Below are 21,160 nucleotides of genomic sequence, written 5' to 3' on the forward strand. Positions count from 1 at the left end.
TGAAAATCAGGACCAATAATAAGCTTTTCTCATTATTTTTGGCGGGAGGGAGGATCTTTGCAAAGGCCAAGACATGGTCTTACATAGCTTCACATTTAAGACCAATTCGTATTGTGTCTTTTTTTTTAATGTTTATTTTTTGAAGGAGAAACAGAGAACATGAGCAGCGGAGGGGCAGAGAAAGAGACACACACACAGAATCCGAAGCAGCCTCCAGGCTCCAAGCTGTCAGCACAGACTCCAATGTGGGGCTCGAACTCACGAGCTATGAGATCATGACCTGAGTTGAATGCTTAACCGTCTGAGCCCCCCGGGTGCCCCCGTATTCACTGTTGCTTAATTCTTCTGTAGGATACAAAACCTCTCAACACACACATTAAAAGGAGGAAGGAAGGAAGGGAGGGAGGGAGGGAGGGAAGGGAGAGGGAAGGAAGGGAGGGAGGGAAGGGAGAGGGAAGGAAGGGAGGGAGGGAAGGGAGAGGGAAGGAAGGGAGGGAGGGAAGGGAGAGGGAAGGAAGGGAACATGAAAAACACCACCGACTCCACCCCCACGGGTGCTCCCAGAACATCTCGGGGACCAGGGGCGGGCGTGACTTACCACTAGACATAGGTCACAGAGGGTCAGCTCTCGGTCAACCTCCTCCAGAACAGCAGGATCCAGGTTTTCTCCAAACCACACCACATGGGGTCGCAGCAGGCCCTGGCACCCCGTCTCTTCACACCTGGAGGGACATTAACCTCCAGTCAACCCCGCCCCTGCCCCGCCAGAACACCTGCCCCGCTGGACCAGAGGAAGGCTAGGGGCTACCCCAGTGCAGCCCGTCCAGACAGGCCGCCCTCTTCCTTCTTATCCTCACCCCTCCCCTTCCGGACCATGTGAGCTTATTCCAAACATCCCGGCCCTTAGAAAGATTTTATTCTGTCCAGACGCACCGGGCTGATGTGTTGACAGATGGGTCTCAGCCAACCCTAATATTCTCTTTCTAGACTGGATCTAAAAGGAGTGGGAGGCCTGGGTGGCTCAGTCGGTTGAGCACCCAAGTCTCGATTTCGGCTCAGGTCATGATTTCCGTCATGGAATCGAGCCCCGAGTCGGGCTCCACACTAAGAGTGCAGAGCCTGCGTGGGAATCTCTTTCTCCCTCTCTCTGGTCCTCCTCCACTCATTCTCCTTCTCTCTCTCTCTCTCTCAAATAAATAAAACACTTAAATAAAAAAAATTTAAGAATAATAATAGAGTTAATAATAATAGAGTTCTGTGGTCAAATAAACTAGTGAAATATTAACATGCTATAACGATTCCTTAAAGAACAGTGTACTTTAGTGTATTAAATGCTCTGAGAAGTCCTGCAGTAAAGCAAATGTACTTTAAATGTGTTCAATCTATGTTTCCATATTTACTTGAACACATGACATCACTGTTGAAGTGACGTCCATCGATGTCACATGGATCGAGTGCTCTATGAAACATTTCTGGAAATGCTCTTGCAATGTCTGCTTTTGAAAATCTGCCACAAAAATCTTTCTCTAGGGTTTTTTTTTTTAATCTACAAAAATCCTGTTTGACCCTAAAATTTCACCTTTGCAAGACCGTTTACTGCCTCCTTCACCCTGGGAGGCAGATGGGGACGATGAAGACAAAAGCAGCTAACAGCTTCACAAGACGCAAGTGTGCCAGCTCCGGACACCCTCCAGACCCCAAACCATCCCACCGCCCTGCAACACAGGACGGGACGGAAGGAGATGGCTCTCCTTGCCCCGGTGGGGTTCACCCTCAACCTCTGGCCCCTGGCCTCACGGGTCAGGGCTAGTGTCTGCATTTGTGTATTTAAGAGGCATCTCAGCAAATGAACTTGTGATTCTTTTTTTTTTTTTTGTAATCTGTAAAACCAAACATGGATCAAGGACTTTACCCACCGGGGAAGCTTCTCCACTGGGATCCTGGCATCCTGAGCTTCAGGTTCGGGAGCCCTGGAGTAAACGAGGTTAGAAAAGAAGCAATGAGGGGCGCCTGCGTGGCTCAGTTGGTTAAGCATCCAACTTCAGCTCAGGTCATGATCTCACAGTTCATGGGTTCGAGTCCCACATCAGGCATATCTATGCTGACAGCTCAGAGCCTGGAGCTGCTTCAGATTCTGTGTCTGCCTCTCTGCCCCTTCGCCGCTCACACTCTGTCTCTCTTTTTCTCTCTCTCCCCCTCTCTCAAAAATAAATAAATGTTTAAAAAAAAAAGAAAAGAAAAGAAGCAATGACATGGGGACAGTCGAAGAACAGAGAGAGAATGTAACCCAGTAGGTCTGCATATTTGCCTGGCAGTATCCGGTTCAAAACTCAGAGATACCGCACGCTGACTTAAACGGGTACTGGAAGGACAGGCCCCAGTTAAGGACCAGAGCTGTTACCTCACAAGAGGGAATCTGCGTGCGGGGAGGGGGCGGAGTCGCCAGGATGCTAAGGGGGAGTTTCATGATATGGACTGTACACATCGTAATTTCATCTTCTACAATGATACAATGATGCTGGATTAATATACTACCTGTGTAATTTACGATTTAAAATGGCCAGGTACGGCGCAGCTCAGGTCATGATCTCACAGCTTGTGAGTTGGAGCCCCACGTCAGGCTCTATACTGACAGCTCAGAGCCTGGAGCCCAATTCAGATTCTGTGTCTCCCTCTCTCTCTGCCCCTCCCCCCTCATGCTGTCTTTCTCTCGCTCTCTAAAAAAAAATAAACATTAAAAAAAATTTTTTTAGGGACACCTGGGTGGCTCAGTTGGTTAGGCGCCTGACTTCAGTTCAGGTCATGATCTCACAGTCTGTGGGTTCCAGCCACGCATCAGGCTCTGTGCTGACAGCTTGGAGACTAGAGTCTGCTTCAGATTCTGTCTTCCTCTCTCTGTCCTCTTCCTCTCTCCCTGCTCACACCGCTGTCTCTCCCTCTCTTTCTCCCAAAAGTAAATAAACATTAAAAACTTTTTTTAAATGGCCAGATAAAAGTTTTCTCAATATTTTGAGTCAACTCTTATTTTTCCCCTACTTATAACAGTATATGCTCATCACAGAAATGTTAGAAAATTCCAGAAAGATATAAAGAACTAATCAAAATTACCCATAACCCCACCACTCTTCATAATCGCTTTTAATATTTTGATGTATTTTCTTCTGGTCTTTTAGCTATATACAGGTATGCCAACAAGGGGTGTGTGTGTGTGCGCATGCGTGTGTGTTTAAATAGAGTTTGGATCGTATTAGATAATAGTTACTAAATCCTGTGGTTTTCACTTAGCATTGTAATTTTTGAGCAAAATAGTTCTTTTTTATCCTACAGCTGTTCCGTAATCGCATCTCATTTCTCACAAATATCCACAGGAATCTTAGGCTGACGTTCCACTTCCTTGCATTCATGGTCAACTTAAAAGAGAAAACAAAGTACGCTCATTCTGTAGAACATGCCATTACCCTTTTCCCGACAGAGCTGGACAAATGGGGCTCTTGTAATTCTCAGCCACAGCTCCGCAAGAGGTACATCGAGTTTTAAATAAGCTACCTGAAAAACACAAGTTAAACAAGACCAGGATTTAGCAGAATTAGGAGGAATTGTCTCCACGTCTAAAAGGGTACAACAGAACTGAGTTTTTATTCGCTCATTTTCATAAACAGGCCTGCCCTCGGTGTCAGGGGAACCCACAGGCACAGGGTTCTACCGAGCCACAGGCATCTGCCTCCTGGATTTTGTCATCTGGAAATGAGAGAGACAGATAAAATGACCTACTACATGATGAAGGAGCTCTTCAACGACCCTGACGTTCAGGTGACCTTGAAGTGGTCAGCAGGGTACCTGAAGCCAATGTGAACCTGAGGGCATGGTGTACTAGCTATATGATTGACGAAGGCTCAATACTTTGGATGTATTGACAAAATCCTAATGTCGACTCCACAAATTTTGAATCTTTCTACAAAAGCAGCTCAATATATAAATAAGCAACTAATAAATGAAGCAAATAGTTGTTAAAACTAGCAACCATTTATTGAGCTAAACCAATGCCAGCGACCATGAACCACTACACATTCACCACATGCCCGGTGCTGCTCTGAGCCCACCATGTGCCGGAGTGGACGTCCATTGCTCTGTTCTGTCCGGTACCCCTTCCTGGGGGGGTCCATCTCTCCTCTGTTCCCTGAGGAACATCCCAAAATATAAGCCTGGGCTCACTCCCCCACTGGTCCAATCACAGGACTGAAATCCTCTGGCAGTGGCTTTCTGTCAAAGGGAGGTACATGCGATGCTCAACGGCACTCATCATCAGGGAGATACAAATCAAAACCACAATGAGATACCACCTCACCCTTGTCAGAATGGCTAACATGAACAGCCCAGGCAACAAGAGATGGAGAGGATGCGGAGAAAGAGGATCTCTTTGGCACTGCTGGGGGGAATGCACACTGGCACAGCCACTCTGGAAGACAGTGCGGAGGTTCCCCAAAAAGGTAAAAATAGAACTATCCTACGACCCAGCCATCACACTACTAGGTATTTATCCAAGAGATACAGGTGTGCTGTTTCAAAGGGACACATGCACCCCAATGTTTATAGCAGTGCTATCAACAATAGCCAAAGTATGGAAAGAGCCCAAATGTGCATCAATGGATGAAAGGATAAAGAAGATGCAGTATATGTATACAATGGAGGATTGCTCAGCAATCAACAAGAATGAAATCTTGCCATTTGCAACTACGTGGATGGAACTAGAGGGTATTATGCTAAGTGAAATTAGTTAGAGAAAGACAAATATCAAATGACTTCACTCATTTGAGGACTTTAAGATACAAAGCAGATGAGCATAAGGGAAGGGAAGCAAAAATAATATAAAAACATGGAGGGGGACAAAACATAGGAGACTCTAAAATACAGAGAACAAACAGGGGGTTACTGGAGGGGCTGTGGGAGGGGGATGGGCTAAGTGGGTGAGGGGCAATCAGGATCTACTCCTGAAATCATTGTTCTACTATGTGCTAACTAGCTTCGGTGTAAATTAAAAAATAAATAAATAAAAATTTAAAAGAAAAGGGAAGTATGTGAGCCAAGCAAGGTGCCCGGAGTGCCAGCCGCTCCCTTCGCTGGGCTGGTGCGCGAGGCAGACCGCACGCACGCACGCTCGCATGGGGAGAAGGGAGGTTTCACTCCAAGAGGCAGCCAAGCCGGGGGAGGGAGGGGAAGAGCCCGCTCACAGCACCAGCTCCGGCCCAGGGCTCCCGGGCTCTCTGAGACAACACCCCTACTCCGTGGTTTCGGTAAGACCACTGTCCCCGCGGTAGGAGTCCTGAAATCGCACGTGTCCTACAACTGTCACCCTGACGGAGGACGGACGTGAGGCGACCCTCAGAGCCTGTGCTTGCCCGTCTGCCACAGGAGAACGATGCCATTACTCCTGGTGGCTGGCTGGCTGCATATTTCAAAGTATTTTTGGTCTTTATTTTACTTTGAGAGGAGAGACAGAGAGTGAGCAGGGGAGGGGCAGAGAGAGAGAGAGGGAGACACAGAATCTGAAGCAGGCTCCAGGCTCTGATCTGTCAGCGCAGAGCCTGATGCAGGGCTTGAACCCAGGAACCGTGAGATCATGACCTGAGCAGCCGAAGTCAGACGCTCAACCGACTGAGCCCCCCAGGCGCCCCATCGCCTGCATATTTCAGCACACAAACCACTGAAGGGTCACTTGAGGAAGGATAACGAGTTCTGGCTGTCGTCTGGAACATTCCCACTGACCCCTGTTGGTGTCGGCCCAGGAAGGCCCCGTATCGGACTTCCGGGATGCGCGTCAAAAGCTCAGAAGGGAGCCCGGATGCGAGAGGGGAGCAGCCTTTTAGGAAAAGCCTGGAAAACATGCCTGGAAAACACTGACGCCTCGGAGTCGTTAGGAAGTGATTCAAAAGAACAGGATGATGAGAAGCATCTCAACCACTCTACAGCAGTCATATTTTGTTCTTTATATGCGCAAGCGTGATCCGGTTTCTAAAACTCTGTGTCTCCCTGAGTTTTAGCAACTCATTTCGGTGAGTGCAAAGTAACAATGCTCAGAGAAATAAGATGTCATGGCTCAGGCAGACGACTTCCTCCAGGAGGGTCACACTGAGCACATGACACATGTTAAAACTTGGTGGCCTCTTTGGTTTGATGAAAGGAGGGGCTTTTGTTTTTATCTAAATCAGAAGAGAGTTCTTATCACTCGAAACCCCCCAAATCCCAACTAATATGCACATATTACCTTATTTAATCCTTCAAACCACTAAGGTAGGGGTTAGCACGCCCATTTTCCACACTTATCCACGGCGAGTGACACCGCCTGCATTCTGACAGTGTAAAGAAATGAAAGGGGCCACAGGGACAGAGGCCCAGACCCGGCAGGACAAGGTGCCAACAAGACACTGGGTCAGGAGGCGGCTGACTACGGCGAGGACATTAAAGAGAGATGGGACCCAAGTGAACCGCGCTCAAGTTCCACGATCCCCGGCAAAAATGGGCAACTCCACTGCATGGCCATGAAAACCAGCCCCCTCCCCGGCTCCCATCACCACTTCTGCAAATTCCACAATTAGCAATGCATTCCTTGGGATGGAAGTTTGGTAGCCTCTTAAACGCAGATGCCCTTGGGAAGAAAATCTTGCATGCCCATTTAGGCTCCAGTATGAATGAGTATGAGACTGTATGAGTTGATGAGATTTTGGGTGAGCTCAAAGAAGGGAGAGGATTAAAGAGGACGTGAGGGCAAAGGAAGGAGTCATCGAGGGCGGAGGGAAGCCAGCGGGATGCAAGACAAAGTGCACGGCGTCACAAACGTGGTGAGCTTGCTGTAGTGATCGTCCCTGATCTGTGGGGAGAGAGCGAGCTGGGGAAGGAGGGAAAGGAAGCGGCCACCCCCAGGAATGCCAAAGCCTTCTGGGGCAGCTACAGTAAAGCCACACTGTTCGATGGCCCAAACTTCCCGACCCCCGCAGCCCCACGGGGCCCTTGCGCCTCTGCCGTGTCCCCGTCAGAATGCAGACCGTGCGTGATCTGGTGGGTCTGGGTGGGAAACGGCAGGACGTGTGTTTTGAAGGCTGGCTCCCCTCCCCACGCGAGGGCGCCTCACCGTGGATTTCCAGAAGGTTCTTGGTGCCCGCCCTACGGTGCAGCTCGTCGATGTTCTGAGTGATGACGGTGAGCCGCCGGCCCTGCCCGCGCAGCCGGGCCTCACACTCGGCGATGGCGAGGTGCCCGGCGTTGGGCTCCTTGCTCAGCATCACCTCCCGCCGGTAGTGGTAGAACTCCCACACCAGGGACGGGTTTCGGGCAAACGCCTGGGGGGTGGCCAGGTCCTGGGGGCGACACAGGAGGCAGGAGTCAGAGAGGGAAGGACGCACGAATACGCTGGAACACGGGGGCGGGCGGCTCCTGGGGGAGAGCGAGTGGGCACGGCCGCCTTAGGCCCGCGCGGTGGGGCCGACGCGGGACGGGGGGCCTGGGACTTAGAGGGGACCCTGGGGACATCGGTTTCCCTTTCCCCACTTACCAGGCAGGGATAATGCAACTACCCCACTAACCCCTCAAGTAAGCGATAAACACGGAGGAAGGGAATAACATACAGGAAGGTAATTCAGGTTGAATCTGCGTTTCATGGAGCCCCAACATGCATGAGGGCTGTTTCGTTTATCCATGGAAAAAAAAAGTGAAATACAAAATGCCTGCTTGAGGTATCACGGCCATAGGGGAGAAACTCACTTTCTTAGAAGAATAGGTCCATACAGGAACGCGACTACACATAAAAAGAACAGGATGCGCAGGGGCCCCTGGGGGCTCAGCTAGTTAAGCCTCCGACTCTTGGTTTTGGCTCAAGTCCTGATCTCACGATCTCAGGTTCAGGAGTTCGAGCCCTGCGTCGGGCTCTGGGCTGACAGAGTGGGGCCTGCTTGGGATTCTCTCCTCTCTCTTCCCTTCCCCCCGCCCTCAGAATAAATAACTAAAAAAAACAGTATATGTATTATCAGAATGTATAAAAATATATTTTTTAAAGTATGATTCCTCTTCTAGGAGCGACAAAATCTCATCTACCGGGAAAGAGAGAAGCGGAGTCGTTGTCTGGGGCAGAAAGCCAATGCGGAAAGGGCAAAAGGGCCCCCGGCCAGGACTGAGCGACCCCGGACCTTCACTGCGGCGGCGGCAGCGGTATCTTGTGTTCACTACGGGGGTCACCCTTCCACCCACTGGTGGTGTCGGCCTCCACTGGGGGAGCGAACGAGGAACAAGCACCTGTGCCGCGGACCGTCCACGTCCACCCTGTGTCCTGCCCCCCGGGAGAGCGCCAGGGGCCTGAGGCGGCGGTGACCCTGTGTCTGAGTCCTCACAACACACCTGGACTCAAACACACTCCACGGACTTCTCTGCCTCCCGACAAACTCTGAGGTGCTTTGAGCATACTGACTCCTCCCCCGCTCTCAACGCGCCCCCACACACCCCCCAAGCCCCCCACTGCCGGCCTCTCCGCCTCAGCGACTGCTCTCTGAGGCTCCTCGTCCTTCTGGGACCCTAATGGCCCTCTGCTCCCCTCCCCCCACTCCTCCATCTTTAACGCAACAGTCCCCACCTCTGCCTCCACAGGCTCACCAGGAGGGCCTCAGAGAGGTGACCACGTCCTGAACATTTGGTGGCCTGGAGCGTTTGACAGGGCAGGAAAGGCCGGTTCACAGGCCCTTCACGTAACAAGAAGCTACCTATGAAATGTGGGATTTGTGTACGGAAGTCACTATGTATGATTACCTCCTTCAACCAACAGCAGTCTGTTAAGCACTCACACGTGCCAGAGTTCGGGGAGCTGGGGACAGAGCGATGGATAAAACAGACAGGGCGCCTGGGTGGCTCAGTTGGTTAAGCGTCTGATTTCAGCTCAGATCATGACCTCAACGTTCATGAGTTTGAGCCCCGTGTTGGGCTCTATGCTGTCAGCACAGAGCCTGCTTCAGAGCCTCTGTCTCTGGCACCCTCACCCCCAACTCACGGTCTCTGTCTATCTCTCTGCCCCTCCCCCACTCGCCCTCTCCCTCTTCCTCAAAAATAAACATTAAAACACAAACACACACACACACACACACACATACACACACACACACACACACACACGTACACAAAGCTTCCTGCATTCCAAAACTAGAAATTTCCTGAGCCAGGAGGAAGGCTGACGGCTGACTGCAAGAGGCCTGAAGTTATATTTAGGGATCATGATCATGGTCATGGCTACGCTACTGGACACACTTGTTAAAATGCATTAAATGCTACACTTGAAATTGGTGAATTTTACCGTACATACAGTCAACCCTTGAACAATGTGGGGGTTAAGGGCACTGACCCCTTGCAGTCAAACATCTTGTATGTAACTTTTGATTCCCCAAAACTTAACTACTTATAGCCTACTGTTGACTAGAAGCCGTACTGATAACATGAACAGGTAATTAACGCACATTTAGTATGTTATATGCATTATATAATGTATTCATACAATAACGCATGCCAGAAAAATGAAAATGTTACTAAGAAAATCATGAGGAAGAGCGAATACATTTACAATAATATACTTATTGATACTGAAAGTATATTGTTGGTTCACAACGTGAACTGTCCATCAGTATCCACATCAATATCCTTACCTATGACATGAAACACTGTAGACCTTATACGCATTACTAACAGTAGACATCAAAAAATAAAAGAAGGGCATCAGGGCAGCTTAGTCGGTTAAGGAGTCAGACTCTTGATTTGAGCTCAGGTCACGATCTCACGGTCCTGAGATCGAGCCCTGCATTGGGCTCTGTGCTGGGCGTGGAACCTGCTGGAGATTCTCTCCCTCTTTCTCTCTCTCTGCCCTTTGCCTACTCATGCACACTCACTTTCTGTCCCTCTCTCAAAATAAACATTAAAAAGTAAATAAAAGATAATATGAAAAAATTCCTATTTATTCATGTAGTGAATAAATCCATCATGGAGCGAATACATACGTCACGTAGTGAATAACTAAATAACGATTCACGCGCCAACAGAGAAGCAGGAGCAAGGACTGCTCCGTGGTACCTGGCAGAAGGGATAAGACTGCTTGGTGGCCCACACGCCAGCTGAATGCTTAGAATATCCTTACGGCGCACACCATTACCATCCCAAGCATAACACAGGGTTAGAAACACTCTTACTTTTTTTAAAAAACCACTTGCCTGTGACGACAGGCTGATCCCCAGTTTTCTCCAATTATGAGAAAGAGAAGTTCACTGTAGTGTACTCTAATGCTTGGCGAGCAAAGTTCGAAAGCAGTGAGCAAACGAATACCTTATTAATCTCACAATAATGGTCACTGGCTTTATGTCTCCATAAGGGTCAGCGACACAGTTCCATGCAAGTCTTCACGAGGCCATATGCGGTGGATTCTCGGGAGACGACAGTGATGACACATGACACCTCCCACGGCCTGTGCCCCACGGTTGTCAGATTCTCACACGAGGACACACACACGTGCACAGTGCACCGGTGTAGCGCCGACATGGGGTGATGAGTATTTATGATGAAGAGGAAGAGGATCATCATGAAGTCTTCATCTCTTCGCCTTCCCACTGAGAAGGCTGAGGAGGGGAGGGGTGGTCGCGCTGTCGCAGAGGCATCAGTGCGGGGGGGGGGGGGGGGGGGGGGGGGCAGGGGAGGCGGGAGAGGCAGGCACACCGGGTGTAACTTTACAGAAATACAACATGATCTCTGCCCAACGTTTTCCCTTTTCATTTCTCTGAAAATGGTTCTCTACTGTACCAATTCGGCCTCCACTGCCTGCTTGAGGGACAGCGCCCAAGTCTGTGATGTAAAAGAAGTCGAGGGGCACCTGGGTGGCTCAGCTGGTAAAGCATCCAACCTGTGATCTCAGCTCAGGTCATGGTCTCATGGTTGGTGAGTTCGAGCCCCGCATCGGCTCTGTGCTGATGGTGCCAAGCCTGCTTGGGATTCTCTCTCTCTGCCCCTTTCCAAGTTGTGTTCTCTCTCTCTCTCTCTCTCAAAATAAATAAAATAAACCTAAAACACATTTTTAAAAAGCAGTTTTAAGGTGCACCTGGTGGCTCAGTTGGTTAAGTGTCAGACTTCAGCTCAGGTCATGATCTCACGGTCAGTGAGTTTGAGTCCCGCATCGGATCCTGTGCTGGCAGCTCGGAGTCTGGAGCCTTTGGATTCTCTGTCTCCCTCTCTCTCTGCTCCTCCTCTTCTGGCGCTGTCTCTCAAAAATGAATAAATGTTTTAAAAATATTTTTAAAAAATCAGTCTTGAATAATGGGACACCTTTGCCGGACTGTCTAACGTCAGTGTGTCTCTTGCATCTTCTTCCTCAGCATCCAGCACCGGTTCGGAAGCTCCGTCTCCATCAAGATCATGCCTCTGGCGTGTGTCTGTTAGCACCTGAATTTCTCTGAGACCCAGATCTTCAAACCCGTCCCCTCCCCTCACCCCACCCACCCCTTCTGCCGGACTCAGCATCTTTCTCACGATTTCCTGACTGGCTCTGTTTTAAATCCCAAGAAATCACACAACAGCTGGAGTTTTCTCCAGCAGGGACTTATTGTTTCGGGCTGGATGGCTCTCTCAGCTTTTCTCTGTAGCAACGATGGCCCTTCACTGGTGAAATCCTTCCAGTCTTCCGTGGCGTTCTCTCCGCTGGGGTCCCTTTCTACAGTGTCGACGATCCCTTCCATAGGACATTGTGCATAGTGAGCGTTAAAGGTCCTTCTGACCCCCTGGGCTACAGGCTACCTTAGAGACGCTGAGTTTGGGGGCAAGGAGGCCAGCTTGGCGCCTTCGGTGTTGAACTCACAGGGTTCTGGGTGATCAGGGAACCCATTCATAAAAGGATTCTTCTTGTACAACATACAGACTGGAAAATATGTATATTTCCCCTTTAGAACTCGGGGGGTAGCAATTCTACAGATAAGGGCTGTCTGATCAGAAACCCGACTGCAACCGGACAAAACCCTAGAGTTAGCCTAGCCCTCCTGCCTTAAAATCCAGCGATTACTTCTCTTTCTTACTAATGAATGTTTTTGGTAACATTTTTCCCCCCAGAGTAGGGCACTTCCATCTGTGCTAGAAACCTGTTCGGGGAGACATCCTTTCTCCTCGACGATTCTCTTAACAGCACCTGGGAGCTTGTCTGCTGCCTCTCGGTGGGCAGAAGCTGCTTGTCTAGTTACCTTGGCATTTTTTAAATAAAATTTTGTTTTAATGTTTATATTTTGAGAGTCAGGGAGCAAGCAGGGGAGGGACAGAGAGAGAGGGAGACACAGAATCTGAAGCAGGCTCCAGGCTCCGAGCGGTCAGCACAGAGCCCGACCCGGGGCTTGAACACACGAACCGTGAGATGGTGCCCTAAGCCGAGGTCGGACGCTCGACCAAGCCCCCCAGGTGCTCTGACCTAGGTATTTTTTGAAGCCAAACCTCTTTCTGAGGTTATCAAACCATCTTCTGCACTGAAGTCTCCAGTCCTTTACTTGCTCTGAGCTCTAAGTTGTCATATAATGATGTGCCTTTCTCTCAAATCAGATTAGTCTACAGGGATGCCTCTCGTATAGCAATCCTGAACCTGCATACGAGCTGCACTTTCTTTCTTTTTAATGTTTATTTATTTATTTTCGAGAGCGAGGAGCACAAGCGGGTCAGGGGCAGAGAGAGAGGGAGACAGAGAGGATCCAAAGCGGGCTTCACACTGCCAGCACAGAGCTGGATGCGGGACTCAAACTCACAAACCGTGAGATCATGACCTCGACGCAATTAACAGTCAGATGCTTAACTGACTGAGCCACCCAGGCGCCCTAAAAGCTGCATTTTCAATAGGAAATGAAAAGATATTTCACCAAAAGTGCAAGGTTTTTGCCCTGCTGGTGTAGCTATAGCAATGGCTTCATGAATTTCCTTTTAAATTTTCTTTTCTTTTAAAAATTTTTAATGCTTTATTTATTTTTGATGGAGAGAGACAGAACATGAATGGAAGAGGTGCAGAGAGAGGGAGACACAGAATCCGAAGCAAGCTCCAGGCTCTGAGCTGTCAGCACAGAGCCCGATGCAGGGCTAGAACTCACAGACTGTGAGATCATGACCTGAGCTGAAGTCGGACACTTAACCAACTGAGCTACTCAGGCGCTCCTCTTTTTTCTCTTCAATGGACCTTATTAGATTCATCTATATTAAAATTCTACAGGTCATATCAAGGAATTTAGCTTTTTCTTGTAAAGTCATGACCTTCCTCAGTTTCTTGGGAGGACTTCCCATATCACTAGTGGCTCTTGGTCTGGGTCCCACAGTGTTACTCAAGGGTTACCATACAATCGCCCAGATGCACACATCGGGGAGGGGCAGAGAGTGAGGGAGAGAATCCCCAGCAGGCTCTGCGCCATCAGTGCTGAGCCCAACAGGGGGCTCAGACCCACAAACTGTGAGATCATGACCTGAGCCAAAATCAAGAGCTGGTCACTTAACCCACTGAGCCCCCAGACACCCTGTCTCACACCATATTTGAAGCAGATACAAACCTTGAGCTCATGGCAACGGCCGTAGGCAGTGGCCACGGAATTACTACTGTGTGCACTTCAGTTAGCTGTGCGTAGTTATGATTTAGTACGGCACCTTCACATGTGTTCACATCTCTCTAGGCTAGGAATGGCTCCAAGTATGGTCTGCGTTTGCCTGCCGAAGTTCTGATCAATTTTAACTCTTTACAATAAATTTGAATGGTAGTAAATGATAAACACAGACTCATACCTACATGTGTTTTACACATTCATGACGTGCCTAACTTTGTCTTAGATTTTTAGGTTTTTCTAGGATTCGTGGTTCATCTGTGAGTTTCTTCAGTTTGTCACAAATCTCTAAAAAATTGTACAATATGTATAGGAAAAAACACCCAATTCAAGTGGATCTGCACAGTTCAAACCTGTGTTGTTTGAGGGTCAACGCTGTACAATACCTTAATACAAGTGAATTTTTAAAAAGTCCATGCCCATAGAGTTTCCATTCTAATGGCCTTTGTACAAAGATTTAATCTTTACTTTTGAGAGAGAGAGAGAGAAAGAGAGAGAGAGACAGAGCATGGGCAGGGGAGGGGCAGAGAGAGAGGGAGACACAGAATCGTAAGCAGGCTCCAGGCTCCGAGCTGTCAGCACAGAGCCCGACGCGGGGCTCGAACCCACTAACCACAAGATCATGACCTGAGCTAAAGTCAGACACTTAACCGACTGAGCCACTTGGGCGCCTCTTTGTATAAAGTTTTCTAATGTCAAGTCCTAAGCCTTCAAAAGTGCAACTTTGGTTTCAAACATGAAGAGTTCACAGGAACTTTAAAAATGTATAATACTTGGGGCACCTGGGTGGCTCAGCCAGTTAGGCATCGCACTCTTGGCTTCAGCTCAGGTCATGATCTCGCAGTTTCATGAGTTCGAGCCCCGTGTCGGGCTCCATGCTGACAGTTGGGAGCCTGCTTGGGATTCTCTCTTTCCCCCCTCGCTCTCTGCCCCTCCCCTACTCATGCTGCCTCTCTCTCAAAATAAATAAACTTAAAAAATTTGTAATACTCAATTTTAAGATCTACAGAAAAGTACTGAACTATGCTAACCACAACTCTTCTGATTCCACTTTAAGGACTAGAAGAAATCAAAATTGTTACACGAATTAATGCAATCTACACGTGGCTGCGTTACTTATGCCTGAGACCATAATCATACAGACTTTGCGTTGAGGCCAAAATAAATAAGAAGAGTCATGGTCAGTTTCAAAGCTTTTCCCTGTGGGCCAGGCATCAGGCTCTGAGTCAAACTCAGTCTCGGCTTCCTTCAGAAGAGCCTCTCGGGCGCCTGGGTGGCTCAGTCAGTTAAGCAACTGGCTTCAGCTCAGGGCATGACTTTATGGTTTGTGAGTTCAAGCCCCATATCGGACACTATGCTGACAGCTCACTCAGAGCCTGGAGCCTGCTTTGGATTCTGTGTCTCCCTCTCTCTCTGTCCCTCCCCTGCTCACTCCATGTCTCTCAAAATATAAACATTAAAAAAATTTTAAAAAGAGCCTCTCAGCATTCCGGAAACATCACTCACCTGAGCTTGCCATGTTCTCCAGTAGCCCCCGGCTCCTCTGAAGGTCGGAACCCCACTCTCAGCACTAACGCCAGCCCCTGAAATGATGACTACGTGCTTTGCTTTTGCGAAGAACTTCCGAAAATCAGCCATATCTAAAGAGAGCATAAAATGTTTATAAATCTAGGGTACCATTCAGACATTTATATTCTCTATCAATCGTTCATATTTTGACTTGACCTGGCATGAAATTATACTTCAGGATACGCAAATAAAAATGATTCCTATGCCATGAAGATGCTATCCATGCGGCCTGATGTGTGACCATACAGCATCGTAAGAAAGAGGCAGGAACAGGGTACCCATCTTGGGGGCTCAGTCGGTTAGGCATTTGACTTCAGCTCAGGTCATGATCTCACCACTCATGAGTTCAAGCCCTGCATTGGGCTCTGTGCTGACAGCTCAGAACCTGGAGCCCACTTCCAATTCTGTGTCTCCCTCTCCCTCTGCCCATCTCCTGCTCACACTCTGTCTCTTTCTCTCACAAATAAATACACCTTAAAAATTAAAAAAAAAAAAAAAGGAAAGAAAGAAAGAAGCAGGAACGGGGAGCCGGGGTGGCTCAGTCGGTTGAGTGCCCAACTCTTGATTTTGGCTCAGGTCATGATCTCACGGGTTCATGGGTTCCAGCCCCGCATCAGGCTCTGCACTGTCTGCTCAGATTCTGCTTCAGATCCTCTCTCTCCCTCTCTCTCTGCCCCTCCCCCGCATGCTTGCACTCTCTCACTCGCTCTCTCTCTCTCTCTCTCTCCAAGTAAATACATGAACTTAAGGAAAACTAAAAGAAGAAGAAACAAAAGTTTGAGCACACGACAGTGGCTCTGGCTTTGAATCTCGGCACTGCCTCCCGTCCATCCACCTGTGAGCTCCCCCTCTCTGCAAACAGCTGGCCCTCTGCGTCCCTAGCTGCTTGACGCACTGCCTTCCCAAGAGCAGGCTCGTACGAAGGTTTGTAAAAGCTAATGGATGGGAGAGCACCTTCCTTCATAACACTGAAAACAGGCTAGTGGGGGCAGGGGTTCCCCTCAGGCCCACTGGACCCCAAAGTCTTCCCTTCCTTCCCAAATCCCCTTCCCTTTGGGGATCATACTCATTTCAGTGTCCCTCAGAATCATTACAAACTGAGGGTGAGGCTCCCTCCCCTGGGCACAGATGCTCTGCTCCAAACCTGGACAACCTTCTTCTTGACAACTCCAGAAACAGCTGGATCTTTCCACAGGACATCCCCAGGGAGTCGGGGTTACAAAGAGCAGGTGAACACAGAGAATAATCTGACAGCAGGTGGCCAAGGTCACAGACGACAGCAGCTTGCTCTCTGGATGGAGGACCCGCCCTGAGCTGCACTTCCAGACCTTCTCCTCTTCATCTCTGACCAACAGGGCAACAGCCGTCCTTTGGGGGGAAGCTCTCTGCACCCCCAGCGCTGCACCAAGCACTATACACGGACCACCAGGGAGAGTCTGGTGGGAGGGTCTGTCCCTGCAACAAATGCCCTCATTCCTGGTTAAGAAGGACTCGGTCGGGGCACCTGAGTGACTCAGTCAGTTAAGCCTCTGACTTCGGCTCAGGTCATGATCTCTCGGTTCGTGGGTTCGAGCCCCGTGTTGGGCTCTGTGCTGACAGCTAGCTCAGAGCCTGGAGCCTGCTTCGGATTCTGTGTTTCCCTCTCTCTCTCTGACCTTCCCCTGTTCACGCTGTCTCTCAAAAATAAATAAAAAACATAAAAAAAAAAAAAAGGACTCAGTCATGCCATCGTTTGTCCTGGGCAACAGCGACGAGGTGGAGACGAGAATCTCAAGAAAGACCCGTTCTGCCCTCCCCTCCCCTTTGTCTCTGGCTACTGGTAAGAATGCACAGGGAGCGAAAACAGATCGCAGAAGCAAAGAAGTAGAAGCTCAAGAATCTCTCGCCCCCCGCATTCCAGAAGCTTCTCTGACCACCTTTCAGGCAGCCCAAACCTCAAAGGACTGAAGGCGGTGCAGGCACACCGTTCCCGGGGTGTAACCGGCCCACCCCTCGGCCGGCCGTGCCCAACTTCAGCCCACTCTCACATCCCTTCCGGAAACAGACCAGTGAGAGGAATGGGGCCCACTAAAGCTGACCAACCGGGAGGAATTCGAGAGAAGAAATCCAGTCTGAGTGGATTCGAGTGCGAGGTCTGATCTAATCTGCTGAAAGAACCGGATGCTTCAGGAGAACACCTGTGAGTGTTTTACTCAGGGCTCTCTCTGGGTGACTCCTGGGTCCAAACCCCACACGCGTCCTCCAGGACTTCAAAGTTCACTGGAGAACTTTCCTCAGCCCTAACGGTCTTTTTCACCTGGAATGTAAACTCTGTCATCCTGCGGATGAATAGATCCCAGGTCAAAGTGACCCCTATTTAGGTCTCACTTGAAGCAATTTCTAGAAACAAAAAGGGCAACTCAAGTTTGGTTCTTGGGAAACAGGATATAAGATATAATATTGTTAATGTGGTGCATAATCTTAAAAGAAGAAAAAAGAGGAGGGAAAAAAGGAGGGGAAGAGAAGGAAGGGAAGGAAGAGAACCCTTGCTTATGGTTTGTGGGTTTGAGCCCCACATTAGGATTTGTACTGACAGCTGGGAGCCTACTTAGGATTCTCTCTCTCTCTCTCTCTCTCTCTGCTCCCCCCCACTCTCTCTCAAAAATAATTAAATGTTAAAAAATTGTTTAATGTAAAGCTTGAATGCAAACAGTCTGGGAGAAGCAATAAAATGTCTTCAATGGACTTGCACTTGACCCCTGACCCTGACCTGGATGGGGCCTGCCTGAGGGGAGGAGGGCAGTGTGGTTTTCTCCAAAATCTTGCCCAACACCCACTCTACTACAGACAATTCCCCTCAACGTGCAGGAACGCTCAGGTACTTTAAACTCCACCAGAAGTAAAGGCGTGGCTAGGCTGAGAAAGACCTACTTGAACTTGGTCGAGCCATCGTCGGGCAGATCCGGGTTCCGGCGGAGGCTGGAGACTTCAGCCCACTATACAGCCAGGACAGTAATCGGCAGCGGACAATCTGGCAAGGTTGCATCAGGTTTTCTTTGTAGTGCTCACTCCTGAGATGGGCTTCAGGAAAAAGACAGACACAAACAGAAACACTCAACTTGTATTTCTACATGTGTCTATACAAGTAAGAGGGCCCTTGACAAAAATAATTAGTGACAGATTTTGATGGGATCCATCCTCTAAACTAACTGTTTTCAGTCTGTGTTTTCAAGCTCTCCCAGGTGCCCCGGGGCAGTGGTTCTCAAAGAGGGGTCCCCAGACCAGCAGCACCAGCACCTGAGATCTTGCTAGAAATTGCAAAGTCAGGGGCTCCGCTGCGGATCCCCTGGACGAGAAACTTTGCAGGCAGGGCCCCCGTCCATCCCCAACTTGATTCTGATGAACGTTCAGGTTTGACATCCACTGCCTTAGAGGCTGGGAAGGGGAAAGATATGAGAATTCATTTGAAAAACAAGTTCTTCCGCTTTTAAGAGGTACGAAAATTAAAAAAAATTTTTTAAAGAGGTATGAAAAGATAACGGAAAAAACTTCTCAACTTATGATCAAAATGCAGTTTCTAGGAGAATGTAAATCCTGAGAACAGAGCTAGGCAGGGAAGACATATACTATGACAACAAAGAGAATCAAGATGACATCAAGTCAAAGGAACTTGTGACTTGAAGCACATTTAGTAAATTTTTATCCATCCCTGAGGAAATTTACAAAAGACAAACAGATACAGAGAAAGATAATATTTGGATCAACAGTATCAAAAGGGTAATGGGCAGGGCTGGCTTCTGTCTAGAGGGCAAACTGTGAGATGGACTCAGGATTCGAGGTGTGGATCCAGAAAAGAAAAAATAACCCACTTGCCAAAACTTTATAATCCCTTCGGAAGACAACCGAACAAGACTACGAGTGAATTTTCCCTTTGGCTTAGCAATCCCAAGTGAAGAAATTTTTATTTTTTTAATGCTTATTGATTTTTGAAGGAGAGAGAAGCACAGGATGAGTAGGGAAGGGGGAGAAGGAGAGAGGGAGACACAGAATCTGAAGCAAGCTCCAGGCTCTGAGCTGTCAGCACAGAGCCCAACGTGGGGCTTGAACTCATAATCGGTGAGATCATGACCTGAGCTGAAGTCAGACACCCAACTGACTGAGCCACCCAGGCGCCTCAAGTGAGGCAATTTTTTAAACGGTGAGACTTGCCCACATCCAAAATGATGTATCTATAGGGTTGTTCTTTAGATCAATGTGATTAACAGCAAGAGACTGGAAACAACCTAACTGTCCAACTACGGACGAGTTCAATAAACAGTGGCACGTTCACAATAAGCAGCTTGACAAAAAAGAAGGTGCGTATGATTCTCCCAGTGTGACATTTTGGAAGGGACAAAAATATGGGGACAGAAAACACATCAGTGGTCACCTGAGCAGGGAGGAGTAAATATACGAAGGGGCGTGAGGGGACTTTGGGGGGTGAGGGAATTGGTCTTCAACTTGATTATGGTGGCGGTTATGTGATTGTTGTCTGCCAAAACCCATAGAACGCTACACTAAAAAAGCGTTAATTTTCCTGTATGTGAACTATACAATAGTTTAAAAATAAAAGTCATGGGTATAGGTTTCAGTTCTGTAAGATAAAAAAGAGTTCTGGAGATTGGTTATGGAATAATGTGAATGTGCCTGCTTAACACTACTGAACTGTACCCTTAAAAAGTTAAGATGCTAAATGTTATGCGTATTTTACTACAATTAAAAAACAAATAAACCAAGTGATTACAAGTGACTTGTTGGCTGATTCAGTATATATAAGCAGACAGCTCCCTGACTTCATAAGTGAGGGCAAGGGGCACCCGGGTGGCTCAGTTAGTTAAACGTCCAACTTCAGCTCAGGTCGTGATCTCATGGTTTGTGCGTTCAAGCCCCATATCAGGCTCTATGCTGACAGCTCAGAGCCTGGAGCCTGCTTCAAATTCTGTATCTCCCTCTCTCTCTCTGCCCCTCCCCTGCTCATGTTCTGCCTCTGTCTCAAAAATAAAATAAAATATTTAAAAAATATTTAAGACGTGAGGGCTAGAATCAGCTGAGCAGAGGATGTTCAGAGAGATTTAAAATAATTATCTGGAAGATGAGGCTTAAAAATCTGTTAGTGCCAAATCAGATAATTCCACAAATCAGTCCAAAGTGCAGATATCACATTAAAAAACAAAAAAAAGGCATTCTCTCTAATCATTTTTTACTTTTTTTTTTTTAATGTAAGCTCTACCTCAACATGGGGCTTGAAATCACAACCCAAGTTCAAGAGTCGTATGCTGTGTGCTCTACCAACTGACCCAGCCAGATGCCCCGAAGACATTCTCTCTGACCTTGACAGACACCTCTAGAATATATAACGTTGAGGAGGGGGGAAAAGTCAGATGCAAATACTGTTTTGTAAGAGAAAGGAAAGAAAATGGAAGTTTAGACCATCGTACTTATTTGCATTCACGTTTTTAAAAATGGAAGCATTCCCAATTAACTAGTAAAAAGAATTGGAGGCGGATGTGACATAGGATGTTTGGAGACCTGAAGGGAACAGCGATCTCCGACACACGTGTTCATATGTCGTTTCCGGTGTGAGTGATCTCCAGGGACAGTCCGCAGACACACCATGGGGAGACCTCCAGGAGTCTCAGGAACAGTGTTAGAAAGTATTTACCACAGGGCTGACGCCTGTGTGAGGAAGGGCAGGGAGCGTTCGTGGAGGGAGGCTGCGTCCCGGATCGGATGCGGACGGAGAACGGGACGCAGTGGTTATTTTAGTGAATCTCACCTAAAAGGTGCAACACGGAAAAAGGGCCTAGAACCATGACGGGTCAAGGAGCCTCAGGCTCTCACATCAGCCAGGATAGGAGAATGTTTTGTCACTTTTGTGGCTTAGAAAACATTGTTTTTGGGGGGCGGGGCGAGGAAGGCGGGGGGGGGGGGGGGGGGGGGGGGGGGGGGGG

The 21,160-nt window shown here is 48.5% G+C and overlaps 1 protein-coding gene across 4 annotated transcripts in view; it reads right to left on the reverse strand.

Moving 5' to 3' along the window:
• Window positions 1-21,160, reverse strand: part of SIRT5 (sirtuin 5) — a 34,846-nt gene that overhangs the window by 11,782 nt on the left and 1,904 nt on the right. For all 4 annotated transcript variants that reach the window (XM_029945348.1, XM_029945350.1, XM_029945349.1 and 1 more), the window contains exons 2-7: window positions 18,102-18,251; window positions 15,129-15,262; window positions 7,127-7,352; window positions 3,459-3,546; window positions 1,917-1,970; window positions 599-722 (exon numbers count right to left, since the gene is read on the reverse strand). In XM_029945348.1, coding sequence (XP_029801208.1) covers window positions 599-722; window positions 1,917-1,970; window positions 3,459-3,546; window positions 7,127-7,352; window positions 15,129-15,262; window positions 18,102-18,216 — 741 coding nt within the window. In that variant the 5' untranslated portion in view covers window positions 18,217-18,251. The remainder of the gene's footprint in view (window positions 1-598; window positions 723-1,916; window positions 1,971-3,458; window positions 3,547-7,126; window positions 7,353-15,128; window positions 15,263-18,101; window positions 18,252-21,160) is intronic.

Source organism: Suricata suricatta, chromosome 7 (genome assembly GCF_006229205.1).
Source record: "Suricata suricatta isolate VVHF042 chromosome 7, meerkat_22Aug2017_6uvM2_HiC, whole genome shotgun sequence".
Lineage (NCBI taxonomy): Eukaryota > Metazoa > Chordata > Mammalia > Carnivora > Herpestidae > Suricata > Suricata suricatta.